Source organism: Myxocyprinus asiaticus, chromosome 40, assembly GCF_019703515.2.
Source record: "Myxocyprinus asiaticus isolate MX2 ecotype Aquarium Trade chromosome 40, UBuf_Myxa_2, whole genome shotgun sequence".
NCBI classification, from domain to species: Eukaryota; Metazoa; Chordata; class Actinopteri; order Cypriniformes; family Catostomidae; genus Myxocyprinus; species Myxocyprinus asiaticus.
In genome coordinates, this window is record NC_059383.1 from 30027470 (window position 1) to 30041184 (window position 13715).

At 36.8% G+C, this 13715-nt stretch overlaps 1 protein-coding gene across 3 annotated transcripts; it reads right to left on the reverse strand.

Annotated features, from left to right (window-relative positions):
• Window positions 1-1405: 1405 nt before the first annotated feature.
• Window positions 1406-13288, reverse strand: LOC127430601 (SWI/SNF-related matrix-associated actin-dependent regulator of chromatin subfamily B member 1-A-like). Of its 3 annotated transcripts, none has more exons than XM_051680481.1 (9): window positions 13181-13288; window positions 12649-12760; window positions 12339-12447; window positions 11659-11796; window positions 9518-9645; window positions 7321-7487; window positions 6392-6582; window positions 3951-4082; window positions 1406-2202 (listed from the first exon to the last, which is right to left on the reverse strand). In XM_051680481.1, the coding sequence occupies exons 1-9, from the start codon at window positions 13286-13288 to the stop codon at window positions 2163-2165; spliced, it is 1125 nt and encodes a 374-aa protein (XP_051536441.1). In that variant the 3' UTR covers window positions 1406-2162. The 3 variants fall into 3 exon arrangements, 2 of the variants coding, with proteins under 2 accessions (XP_051536441.1, XP_051536442.1); XM_051680482.1 differs by having other exon boundaries at window positions 12339-12494; window positions 12645-12760; XR_007895460.1 differs by having other exon boundaries at window positions 2186-2202; window positions 3951-4668.
• Window positions 13289-13715: the final 427 nt, after the last annotated feature.

The window sequence follows — 13715 nt, forward strand, 5'->3', positions numbered from 1 at the left end:
GCCAAGATAAATAGGACAAAAAAAAGCTCTACAATGAGTTCTTTTTAAACTAACAACACTGTGGTTGAATTGTTCACTATGTTTGTTTTTACTACTTAAAACCTTACATAAAATGGTAATTCTATAGATTCCACTGTGGACCACAGGTGTGTTTAGAAGTTAGATAACTTCCCTGTATTGTCATTTTATCTCTGCTACAAACAAACAAAACAAAAAAAAAAAAAAAAAAAGACTGGCCTTTGACTAAGATGAACCAAACAAGGTGCATTAAACATACAAGAGAAATAGAAGAAATTGCTGTTATCATTCATTCAATACAGTGGAGGGGAAGATTTTCAGTGAATAATGACTTAAAGAGATAGTTGACCCAAAATGGAAAATACATATTTGGAATGACATGAGGCTAAGTAAAAGATATAGAATTTTGGGGAGAACTATCCTGTTAAAATTAACTTAAAGGTCTGTTGCACAATTTAATTGTGACCAATGGACTACTTGCACTGAGCTTCATTATGTATTTTTGCTTTAAAATAATGTTATGTGTTTTTTTGTTACGCTTTAGTCATGACTAAAATCTAATATTATAACGGTGTTTTTCTTGTTATCCTTTAGTCTCGACTACAACCAGTTTTATCACAGGGATTTCAGTATCTTTGCTTTAGTGGTTAAGTCCAAAAACAAAAATGTCTTTACAATGGAAAGCAAACGTGTAATAAAACAAGCGTAAACAACACAGTTTTCCAAAGTTGTGGTTTCTGAACTGATTGTAAGGAAGTTGGCACATATCATCGGGTAAAATTGCACTCCTGGTCTCATTGACATCGTGATAGCCATTTCCATGCATCTGCACTGTAGATGATAAATATTAGATAACCCATTTACAGTTCAGTGAACACAAATAATAACATACTAAATGACTGAAAGAACAGTGCTTGTTAGTGCTTGCTTTAAGAGCTTTATAAACTTTTGGCATCCTGTTAGACATCCTTCTATAACACCCCTCTATGAGCATGTCCTCAAGTCGCCTTTTAGCAAACTACAGGAAATTTGTGAGTGGCATAAGCACGCAAAAGGACTCGTGATGGGGCTGGAGCTACTCTATTTCTACTGTATTTCCATTCTCTGTAGTGAACCCAAATACATGTGCTGTGATAGATTGCCAAAAGATTTTGTGAGTATATAATCTATCACAGGCTTCGGTTAATGAGGGATTTCAAGGTTTTGATTGAACTGCTTCCAGTTTCCATAAACAATAAAGACACACTGACTCACATTTCAAAAGAATGTGATTTAGGTGATGAGCTAATGCACAGACAAAAATGATAAAAACTGAAAATAGTGTTCTTCTTCATTTCTTTTTTTAATGTAATAAAATTAAATGAAAAGTGATATTGAGAAACCTGAATACCTTTATAAGTATATAATAAATGGGGTCCAAAAGTCCAAATTGGAAAACTGGAATTTGAAGTTCTGATTTAAACCTGGAAATAAAGTGATAGGATAAAAAAAAAAAAAGAAAAGAAAAAAAGGGTAACTCTTCACAATAATGTTCCATTCGTTAAATTTAGTTAATGCATTATGTATCATGAACAAACAAATAACAATACATATTTTTTTTACATCATTCATTAATCTTTGTTAGTTAATAAAAATACAATTGTTCATTTTTAGTTCATTGTGCATTTACTAATGCTAACAAATACAACTTTGTTTTTACTTGTGAAAACTAAAATGGAAAAACAGAGAACCATAGGCAAACAATTCTCTATTTCCTTTATTTTATAAAAAGAAAGTCAAGTTCATTGTATGCATTAGCACCTTTAACATTCTCAACAATGTCCTGTTACAACCAGAGTAATTGATCAGTCCATATCTGCAGACCAGAGAAACGGCAATGGCGGGCATTCTAATAAGATCTGACTCATGATCAGTGAAGTCTGAGCTGCCCCTTTAGGCACTGTGAAGTCTGGCTGATGCCAGATCAGAGTTGAGAGGCCTGGTGTCTCTAGAAAGTGTGTAATGCTGTTGTAAATTGAAGAGGTCAGAAGGCCGGAGGAATGTTATGCAGAGTGCTGTGTGTATCTGAGCAAAGGCTTCCAGCAACCCCAGGGCCCTTTCAGAGACTAAGCTTATTGAGTGGCAGCACCAATAATGTTCATTCTCTACCAGGCAGGGGCGGTGTTGGCAAGTCGTCGCATACGTCTGTGAAAATGAGAAAACCATGTTATTAATGTCTAAACCAGACATACTCCACTTTTATTTAAAAAGCAAAAAGATGCAAAAAGCCACTATACACTCAGTGACCACTTTATTAGGCACACCTGTACACCTACTTATTCATGAGATTATATAATCAGCCAATCCTGTGGCAACAGTGCAATGCATAAAATTATGCAGATATGGGTCTGTAGCTTGAGTTAATGTTCACATCAACCATCAGATCGAGGAAAGAAATGTGATCTCAGTGATTTCGAACATGGCATAATTTTTGGTGCCAGACAGACTGGTTTGAGTATTTCTTTAACTGTTGATCTCCTAGGATCTCCTATGTTTTGCTGGTTAAACCGTTAACTTTCACGTTGTTAGAATGCTATTGCATTTAAAATGGTAAGCGCACTTCCTAATTTTCAACAGATATTTGTGTTAATTACAGTATTTATAAAGGGTTCCAATGACTTTTGCATTTTTAAAAATAATAAAAAATTCAGACCGATTTGCTAATGAATCATTCAGACCAAACAGTGAACTGATTTGACAGACTCATTCAAAAGAACGGACTGAAAATATATGATACCCTTACAAACAAACATCACTGTGGTTTGCAAGGAAGTTTTACAATATACAAGAGCACTATTAAGCCGATTAAACATTTCAGAGCAAAGCATAACAAAATATATATATATATATATATATATATATATATATATATATATATATATATATATATATATATATATATATATATATATTTATTATATTTCCATTTATATTTATTCAAATGAAAAATGTAGCATAGGCGATTCATCCTTAAAGCAGCAATATGTAACATTGACATCAAGCATTTAAAATGGGCACTGCAGTCCAAATTCAAAATATTGGAGAGAGTTGTCTCCCCAGCCCCCTCCTCCCCAGACTGGAAGCTCACGTGGGTTGCCAGGTTGAGGACACACAACAGGAATGAGCAAACTGACGATGGCAAGCGATGAGCCTTACACTGTAAGTTGATCAGTTAATGTATACGTTTGCAATGTTTTTATTGTTTGCAAATTATAAAATAGCTCATGTGGATTTTTTATAACTCCGTCATTTAGCTAGATGTATTGCTGGCTTTCATGGCTGCAGCGCGCTGTGTTTGCCCGCTAACTTGTTTCAAATCTGGCAACCCGGGGTGTCGAAATACTTCTGGAAATTGGGCAATGGGCAGGATCACACAGGCCAAAACACAAACAGAAATTCCTGCCTGGAATGGACATTTCAAAGTAGAATATACTGACTATTGCATTGTTTTTGGAGAAGCCAGTATTTCAACTTAGCATGTTTCCTAAATCTCTGATATAACATATTATGATAATTCTATGCTTTAGTACAGTAAATATATTGCATACTGCACCTTTAAGAGGCAATAATACTGTATAAGTGCTGCAATGTAGAAGTTTCAAAATTCCTTAGAGAAGTACTAGCTTGCATAAAGAAAAGTTATATAAATGTGTATAGTTTTTAAATAAATTGATTTTATATAAATTATACATTACATACAATATGTACATATTACAAGACATTTTTAGGCCACAAAATAAACGCTGACAGGCTGGAGGCTGCCCGTCTGTTAACAGCAATGAATAATATTTTATTACGTAACAATGGCAAGTTAATGAAAAAAAGCCCCCAGTTTGTCAAGTAGGTGATAGGAGTCTATTCCTTTTGTTTCATAATTTAAGCATGTTTCTCACCTTGTGTTTCTGTCTTGATCCCTGATCTTCTTCTCCATCTCGGCGTCTGTCAGGGTCTCCAGTAGAGGGCACCACTGGTCAGCATCACCTGTGTTCCGAATGGCAATCTCCACTGTAGGTAAAGGGTTCTCACTGCAGGAAATGACATCACGACCACAGAGTCAGGAATGGACAGCAAAATCTCTTAAACATCATGGATGACCAATGATGATTCACTGATGACCCTTCTTAAAGCACAAAGCTGAACTTTTGCTAATGAAATCCATTTATATTATCATCCACAATGACCTCTTGCTTTAATTATAATCAGAAATCAATAAAGACATGCAATGATAGTGCATGCAAAGAGGGTAATCATAAGAAAGGAGTCAACTCAAACAACATATCACTTAAAATGATTTTGGTGTTACTAGATTTACACTGTTTCTGTTTAAGATTTTTTTGATGTATAATTGCACGGTTATTAAAAAAGAAAAAGAGAGAAAAAACAAAGAGAAAAAAAAACACGATTGGCTATATATGTTTGACCTTTTAGGAGGAAAATTGCCTTAGACATTATCAAAGGAAAATAATGTCCATATACAGGGATGAGCACTGCAAAAGTAACATATTATAAAATAAGAGATGAAAAGTACTCAGCTTCCCAGGGTATGAAACGTGGGGGGTAAGAGGGAGAGAAGATCAAGTAATTTTGAAGCATATTGACCTGAAATCAGACCTATTGGGACAGACAGTGGGAGAAGCAAACAATTAGAAGGTTATATAGCAAAGCAAAAAAGCAATGATGAAGTTATTCACAAAGAAAACAAAACAAAAACTATCAGTGCCACACTGCAAGAAACCCCTTAAATTGAGGGAAACCTTTAGTTAAAATAGTGCAGTGTATTAAGAGATTTCTTAACTTAAGATCTCATGATGAAAATGTAATGCTAACTGGTCAAGCCCCAACAAATGCCCACCCCTAAAAGGGCAAAAGTAAGGCTGCAAGCCATGCAAGATTAGAGCGACAGAACAATGAAACATTATATAAGAATATCATCCTACATGGACTGTTTTGAATAGGGTAAAAGAACGAAACAAATGCTATGAATGTGTAAAACATTTAAGTTACAAATTGAGGAAAGAGGGAACACAACAAAAACATTTATGGCACTACGAAGAGAAGACAGAATGCTCAAACAGTAAATGAGACTGTATAGATTAAGTGGATGGTCCAGACCAAATTAAGGATGGTCTCAATTGAGTGGCATAAACAAAAGTGTTTGTTTATGTGACCACGTAATAAACAGGAATGAATACTCCACTTGATATGACATTAAATTGATGCAAATCATTCTTTTAAATGGAATTAGGCCCTGACGTGTCTAGAGACACACAGGATACAGGCAAACAAAGTATAGGACAAACAGACATTTTGACAAAATGCACTTGCATGTTGAAGAATGCCTAATAATTCCTCAAGTTTCATGCTGACCTGACAAGGCTTCTGTATTGCTTTGGTTTAATTTCTTTGTTTATCTTGAGAAATAGAAAAAAAAAATAAGGGCTATTAAAATGTTCTTGAAGCAATCCAATAAAACAACTATTGCTAAACTATTAAAACTATTCTCACCAAGTATGAAATGCATTCTTAAATTGCATAATTGATTGAATAGTTGTTGTAATAAATATGGTATTAGGTAGGGATAGTATATTCAAAATATATCCAATTTGTCAACAACTACAATTGCTATTTCACTTCTCTTTGCTCTGCTTTTTTGTTCTCGCTTTAGAGTTTTTAAATGTACTTTTTGTGCTCTGAGACCAACACCTTTTTTTTTCTTTTTTTTCTCCCCTTTTTCTCCCAATTTGGAATGTCCAATTCCCAATTTGCTCTAAGTCCTTGTGGTGGCGTAGTGACTCGCCTAAATCCGGGTGGCGGAGGACGAATCTCAGTTGCCTCCGCGTCTGAGACCGTCAACCCGCACATCTTATCCACCGCGGCATCTACGCACGACTCACCACGCGCCCCACCGAGAGCGAACCACATTATAGCGATCATGAGGAGGTTACCCCGTGTGACTCTACCCTCCCTAGCAACTGGGCCAATTTGTTTGCATAGGAGACCTGGCTGGAGTCACTCAGCACGCCCTGGGATTCGAACTCGTGAACTCCAGGGGTGGTAGCCAGCGTATTTACCACTGAGCTACCCAGTTACCCCCCCCCCCAGTTCTGGAGAGGCTTATGCATCAAAAACCATTTAACTAGCATTACATTAGACCAGGGGTGGGGACTGGCACCCTGAACCTGAAAGCTGCCGAGTGAGGGGTTGAAGCACATGGGTTATCTGTCAATAGTACAGGCTGAAATGTATGAACCTGAACACAGCTGAATTTTGCAGCTGAACCCATTTGCCAGTCTGCAAGCAGCTGTTGGTGTTTACGTATGTGTGTGTCTCCCACCTGAAGGCGTACGTCCTCTGGTGCCAAGTGAGCTGTCCGCGGATGCTGTAGGCAATGGTGGTGACAAACTCTCCTCCGAGGCCCAACTCAGAGCAGAGCTTCAAAGCAAATGATTCTGGAGAGTTCTCCTTCTCTGACATATCCCACTCAAACTGATCCACCAGAGAGATGTTTCCTACGTGAATGTTTAGCTGAAAGCACAAATTAAAATCCAATGCAGGTCAGCAACAGAATCATCCACATTAGCTATGGTTAGTTCCTTTTTAACACAGGAGACAGTTTACAAATAAGCATTAATCAAGTTTTGGTCAATTAAGGACACGGGGAATCAGAAAATTAGACAAAGTGCAGGTCGTGACTGTTTATCTGGCCTTAAAGACCCCATGAAAATGTGTTACAAGCATGTCCTTTCCTGTGTTGATGCATTTCCTGCTGCAACAGGAAGTTGGGGAAGGACATATCAAAGGGCCCTTTTATTCATCGCCAGTTGCCTTTGGTTTACGTGGAACCATGATTTGCAACCTGCTAGTCAGTGGCACATGGTATTAGGAGGACGCAAATTCTAGAGAGCATTTTATTGAACAAAATATGTATACGCCCAAGGGCAAGATAAGTCATGAATATTTTTGTTGTTTTCTCGAAAGAGAAAGACTGCACAATAAAAAAAAAGAAAAAGAAAAAATGTATCTGCTAAAAGTTAATTTTCTCATTTTTAGGAGTAAACTAACGTATAGATGGCTAATAAATGGGTAAAAAGCTGATAAACAGTGACTTAAGCCACAAAACTCCCTTTCATTCTGCAAAAATGCTACTTGTGTGCTGTTAGCCTGAAGTGCAAGATTAAGGACTATGTTTTTGTAATTCTAAAACCAACTTTACAAATTCTGTAGAAAATCCCTTATCACTTTTGGATATCACTGTAAGGACACCTTGATGATGACCCTCTGATCCATCTGCTCATCCAGAATGCTGTCGGTGGGGTAGGACTCGATCTGCTGTCTAATGGCAGAGGCGATTGCAGGGACGAAGGTGAGAGGATTGAGGTCCAGGTCATCACAAAGGATCTCAGCAAACATCTCTGGAGTCATAAGCTTCTCTGGAGATGCAAAAACAGACAAAGTGACACATGTTCTAATGTGCTTAGCATGGATTCTTTCAACATACTGCTTTATTATTTTTTGCAACTTTTACTGATAGTGATAGTAGAATCTAGCAAAAACATGTCCAGGTCACAACCAAAGTGGAAAATAAAACATTAATAATAATAATAAACTGCATAACCAATGAAGCCTGTTTTCCTTTGTCACGTTATTTACATTACAAAAATTCCCCCTCAATAATTACATTACTGAAATGAAAATAAAATAAAAAATCTGTAATACAATGATTTATGTAAATAATCATAAATTAAAGGCAGTACAAAAAAATACTACCATGACATATAAATACGTTCAAATCAATCACAGTGCAGTAATGAGAATGAGATTTTTTTTTGCATTATAGTAATTAGAATAGGAGGGTAACATGTTTAATTGTCATAAACATAATGAACAAGGCAAAATATCAAAGAAGCCTGTAAATAGAAGAAAAAAAAATTAAGCCTTAAAGGATTAGTTCAAAGAAAAATGAAAATTCTCGCATCATTTACTTACCCTCATACCATCCCACATGTGTATGTCTTTCTTTCTTCTGCTCAACACAAATGAAGGTCCATTCAATGCAAGCGAATGGTGGTAAAAACTTTGAAGCTCCAAAAAGAACATAAAAGGCAGCATAAAAGTAATCTAGAAGACTCCAGTGGTTAAAGGGTTAGTTCACCCAAAAATGTAAATCCTCTCATGATTTACTTACCTTTAAGCCATCCCGGATGTGTATGACTTTCCTTCTTCAGCAAAACCGAAGTGAAGCAGATTTATAAGCAGATTTCAGCTCAGTTTGTCCATACAATGCATGTAAATTGGTGCTATTATGCTGCTGGCTGTTTGACGGTCCAAAAGGTACATTTAGGCAGCATAAAAGTAATCCACATGACTCCAGTTGATCAATTAATGTCTTCTAAAGCAAATCAATAGGTTTGTGTAAAAATGAATTGATAATTATAACTTTATTAACTTAAAAAAATCACTTGCCAGCAGTCGACGCATCAGTGACATAAGCCCAATGGTGCATTCACGCTAGAAGTCGGAAGCATGCGCTCTGTATACAACAGAGGAACGAACGTCATGCGAGAGTTAGTTCATTTCAAACAGAAATTCAGTGCTGGGCAGAAGCAACGATTTAAAGTTAAAAACATTTTAATTATCGATTTATTTCTTACACCAACATATCAGTTTGCTACAGAAGATTAATTGATCAACTGGAGTCGTGTGGATTACTTTTATGCTGCCTAAATATGTCTTTTGGCCTGATGGCACCCATTTACATGCATTGTATGGACAAACTGAGCTGAAATCTGCTTATAAAAATCTTCACTTCGATTCTGCTGAAGAAGGAAAGTCATACACATCTGGGATGGCTTAAAGGTAAGTAAATCATGAGAGAATTTTCAGTTTTGGGTGAACTAATCCTTTAAATCTATATCTTTAGAAGTGATATTATAGGTGTGGGTGAGAAACAGATCAATATTTAAGTCTTTTTTTTTTTACTATAAATTCTCCTCCCTGCCCAAGAGGTGGCGACATGCACAAAAAATGTGAATTACCAAAAACAAAAGAAGAAGAACTCTTAGGATAGAGCACTTAGCAGGACTGGTGAAAGTGGACATTTATAGTAAAAATGTACTTAAATATTGATCTGTCTCTCACAATTCATATCATATCGCTTCTCAAGACATGGATTTAACCAATGGAGTCTTATGGATTACTTTTATGCTGCCTTTATGTGCTTTTTTGAGCTTCAAAGTTCTGGTCACCATTCACTTGCATTGAATGGTCCAACAGAGCAAAGATATTTTTCTAAAAATCTTTGTTTGTGTTCAGCACAAGAAAGTCAGTCATACACATCTGGGATGGCAGTAGATGACACTACTTACGTTTTTCATAAGAATTTCTTAAAATGTCTACAGTATTTTGAAAAACGTTAAGTAAAAAGACAATACTATGCCATTTTTAAATTCTGTTCCCTTACCATTCATGTTCCAGGTGAAGGCGTCTCTGAGTTTCTGCCCATCAATCTCCATATCTAGGCGGATGGGCACCAGGACCTCTGCTTGGGAAGCATTTTCATGGATGACTGCAGGGTTGTGGTCATCAAAACTATGCATTGAAGGAAAGCAGAATAACATATCAACCAACTCAATCATTGAGCACCATGTGCACAGCATGTGCTGTTAAAGTCCACACCAGAGCTTTAATTCTAAACAACAGCCTGCATGATTCATCCTTCATGTCCTGTGAGAACTTATGTGTCCTGCATGTTTAACAAATGTACATATGTGATGATGTGAATGATTTAGAACACTTGTCTTGTAAGTAATGACAAACGAATTAATCATTAGAAGTTGTTTTGGCCACATTGGAGCAGTGCTTGAAACCAACAGCTGGTTGGCAGCATTCCAGTCTGAACTCTGTCTCACTGAAAGCCAATCTATGACATTTACCACAGCCTTGTGAAGGGATGTTGATAATAATGTTAGGACCATAACTTAGGGTAAATATCCTAGGAGGACAGCCTCTTAGCATGACAAGATGTAGGGTCAATTGAGGACCAAAAACCACAACTCAGTCTGACTGATTTGTGTTAAAAAGGGGGACTTTTTAAGCATTTGGACTATGGAAATTGGAACTTCAGCACGTCCAAAGAAAATTGAGTCTATCAGGAACATTTGCTTTATGTAACATCATCAGAAAAGATTCTGTCAGTGATAAACAACATGACCCAAATGAACCTCAGAGCAAAAATAAGCCAGTGCTTTGGACTGTTGATTCATCTGCTGACCTGAAACAACTCAGTCGTGGGAAGTATGGAGCAGAGATGTGGTTTGGTTAAATCCTTTATAAAACAACATTTGGCTTGATGTTGCCCTGATAACAACATCTGTTATATTAAACCAGAGCTCAAAATTATGCACTGAGTTTTACATTTCTTAACTGCATTTACATTGAGTTAAATGCTGAAGTTCTAAATGACCCAAGAAATGTTTAAAGGTGGAGAGAACTCTTTCTGTGCCACTAGCATCACCTAAGAAAAGTGCAAAAATAATTTTGCTCTTTTGGTTTTATGGAATGAATGTTAAAAGTAGATCAAAGCTGCAGAAATTTGTAAACTTGGGGTCAAATATTACAGGTGCAGTACAGCCAAGATGTCTGCTTTATGTGAGAAATGGGTTCTTAAAAGAACAGTTCACTCAAAAATTAAAATTATCACATTATTTACCTTTATGCCATCCCAGATGTGTATGACTTTCTTTCTTCTGCTGAATACAAACAAAGATTTTAACAACAAAACTCAGCTCTGCAGGTCCATACAATGCAAGTGAATGGAGGCCAGAACTTTGAAACTCTAAAAAGCATTTAAAAGTAATCCTTACTATTTCAGTGGTTAAATCCATGTCTTCAGAGGCAATACTATAGGTGTGGGTGAGATACCAATCAATGTTTCAGTCCTTTTTTTCCTATAAATTCTCCTCCCTGCCTAGTAGGTGGCGATATGCACGAAAAATGTGAATTGCCAAAAACAAAAGAAGAATGTGGAAGTGAAAGTGGACATTTATAGTTAAAATAGGATTTAAATATTTATCCTTTTCCCACACCATAAATATCACTTCTGAAGATATGGGTTTACCACAGGAGTTGTATGGTTTAATTTTATGCTGCCTTTATGTGCTTTTTGGAGCTCCAAAGTTCTAGGCACCATTCGCTTGCATTAAATGGACTTACAGAGCTGAGATTTATTCTAAAAATCTTTGCTTGTGTTCAGCAGAAGAAAGTCATACACATCTGGGATAGCATGATGGTGAGTAAATGATGAGAGAATTTTCATTTTTTTGGGTGAACTATCCCTTTAAGAATGCTTTGAGTATCTTCAATGATTCTACCCATATTCTTCACTTAGAATTTGAAGTTCTTCCTTCAGATCTGCAATTTAGAGTTGTGTTGGTTTTACTATCTGTAATATATATATATATATATACACACACATTTTTTTTTATTCTGCACAATGCATGTACAGTATGTTTTTGTATGTGGATAAATGTTTGTCATCAGATGTTGCAACAATGGCCCTTTGAATGGACAATAAAGATTTACAACTACTTCTAATTCACACACCATAATGGAAAAGTTCTCTTCTTATCACGTCCCATTCGATTTCGGTTGATAGTGGTGGAGCATGGCACTGCGTCCAGATGATGGGAGCTGTTGGGCAGGGTAGGCACCCACTGACTGTTCCTTTTCGCCTTCTGCTCCCTAATTTTGAGATTTATATGAGATGCATCAACAGAAACTACACAAACTAAGCTATATGATCAGCTAAAAATGATCAAAAATTATGTCACTTCCAAATTTAACCAATTTTCATATGATAAAATAAATGTAATGTTAGTAAATTTAGATATACACAAAACTGTACTTACACTATATTTAAAGACACAATATTTACTCAAAATTTACTGACACAAGGAAGAGTAACACTTAATGTTAATCAGCCAAGCAGGCATGGATGTCGGGCAATGAAGTCAATCTCAAAATGGCCAAATAACCGATTAATCAGTTTGGCCGATATCAGTCCATCAGTAAACTCTATTAATTACAGTAATGCTCGAAGTGTCTAAATGTCAATAAAACCTGACAAACCTATGTAGAAAAATCTGTTTGTATTACTACATCAGTCTAAAGTGCGTCTTTTATTACTTCAGGCAATCTCTGAAGTGTCCATATGTCAACAAAAAGAAAAAAGTACAGTTAATAATGTATATAATGTAAATAAGGCCCATCAGGTGGCTCCTTACCTGAGATGAGCCGGAGGCTCTGTGCTGATGGACACAGCCTTGTACTTTTCATCGTTCCCCTCGAAGATCTCCTCACACTCCGACGCCTTCAGCAGGGTCACACTGGTGGCTAAAGTTGCGTAACCATGATCTAACACAAAAAGAACACTGCACAAACTACTGTCCAGAAGCTGGACGATGACACTATTTCTGTCTAATCTTGATGTCAAACGCATGCATCAATTCTGGAGTGGTTGCAACCTTATACTTGCAGCTATTTTCTGGACCTAAGAGTTTGGGGAGATCATTTAAAGGGAAAGGAATCACTTACCGTGCGATGATGCTACGATCTTCTTCCTCTCCTCCACGGATGCGAGGCGTCTCCATAGTGACGGGTACCGCTTATACAGAGAGCCTCTGAACATACGCAGGTAGTTGCCGACCTAAACAACAAAAGTACGTAAAAACTTACAGAAAAAAACGTTTCTGCATGTTGAAATCAAGTATCGTTAAAGTTACTGGAGACTTAAAATTGTTTTCGGAGCATTTTAAGAGCAAACTGATAAAACAGTAATCATTTCCCAACTTGTTTGGCCTGAATATACAATTAAACATTTAAATCTGACTTGTATAAATTGGATATACTTTTGCTTTACTATATATAATATCGATGATGTCTATAAACTGTATCAATCATTTAATCATTCATTCATTCAATCTATATACCGGTATCAGCATCTTTAACAGGCAAGGATCAACAAAGAGAAGTCAAAGATGATGATGTTTAGGGTTCACGTGAGGGCTACATTAATGCCAACGAGATGTAAACATTCGCGTAATTCTCCGCGAGACAGAATACATACCTCTGAACCAATCATGTAAAAGTCCCCATCTTGCTCAAGTTGAAATTTTATTGGTTTTTGTCCAAACGTTTTACTCAACGCCATCTTTGCGAACACAATGAGCGGCATAACGCATGCGCACTAAAGGAAGAGGAAAGGTGGGAAGAGCTCATGCACTGGGGCGCACGGCTGCAGGCTTGCAGATCAGCCCACGGCTGGAGGATGCCTTGGTTATAGAAATGTGTGAAGTTACAGTTGCTATAAATACGTCGTATGGTGTGTTAGCTAATCAGTTCTTCTTATACAAGAGAAATTAAGTAGACATTATATTTTAATATTAAATTCTATATGCTAGATCTAGGCCTGCAACTCATGATTTGACTGAGCAATGCATAAAACATTATTAACTGGGCATAAAGCGCAACAGTGCCTGCCCACTTTTTCCAGGTAGGCATAGCTGCAGGCCGGAGACCTCCAAATCGGGGCGGAATCTTAAAAGAGGGCGGAGTAACTTCAGAAGGGGCGTGGTTAGTCCAAAAGGGGGTTGCACCAACTC

What these genes read in the sequence shown, in the direction of transcription:
- LOC127430601 (XM_051680482.1), bottom strand. Translation starts at nt 13,288, where the DNA reads ATGCCGCTCATTGTGTTCGCAAAGATGGCGTTGAGTAAAACGTTTGGA. An exon ending in GAGCCTCCGGCTCATCTCAG is followed by an intron (nt 11,797 to 12,338) that starts GTAAGGAGCCAC and finishes TCTCAAAATTAG; the next exon opens with GGAGCAGAAGGCGAAAAGGA. An exon ending in ATCAGAGGGTCATCATCAAG is followed by an intron (nt 6,583 to 7,320) that starts GTGTCCTTACAG and finishes TTGTGCTTTCAG; the next exon opens with CTAAACATTCACGTAGGAAA.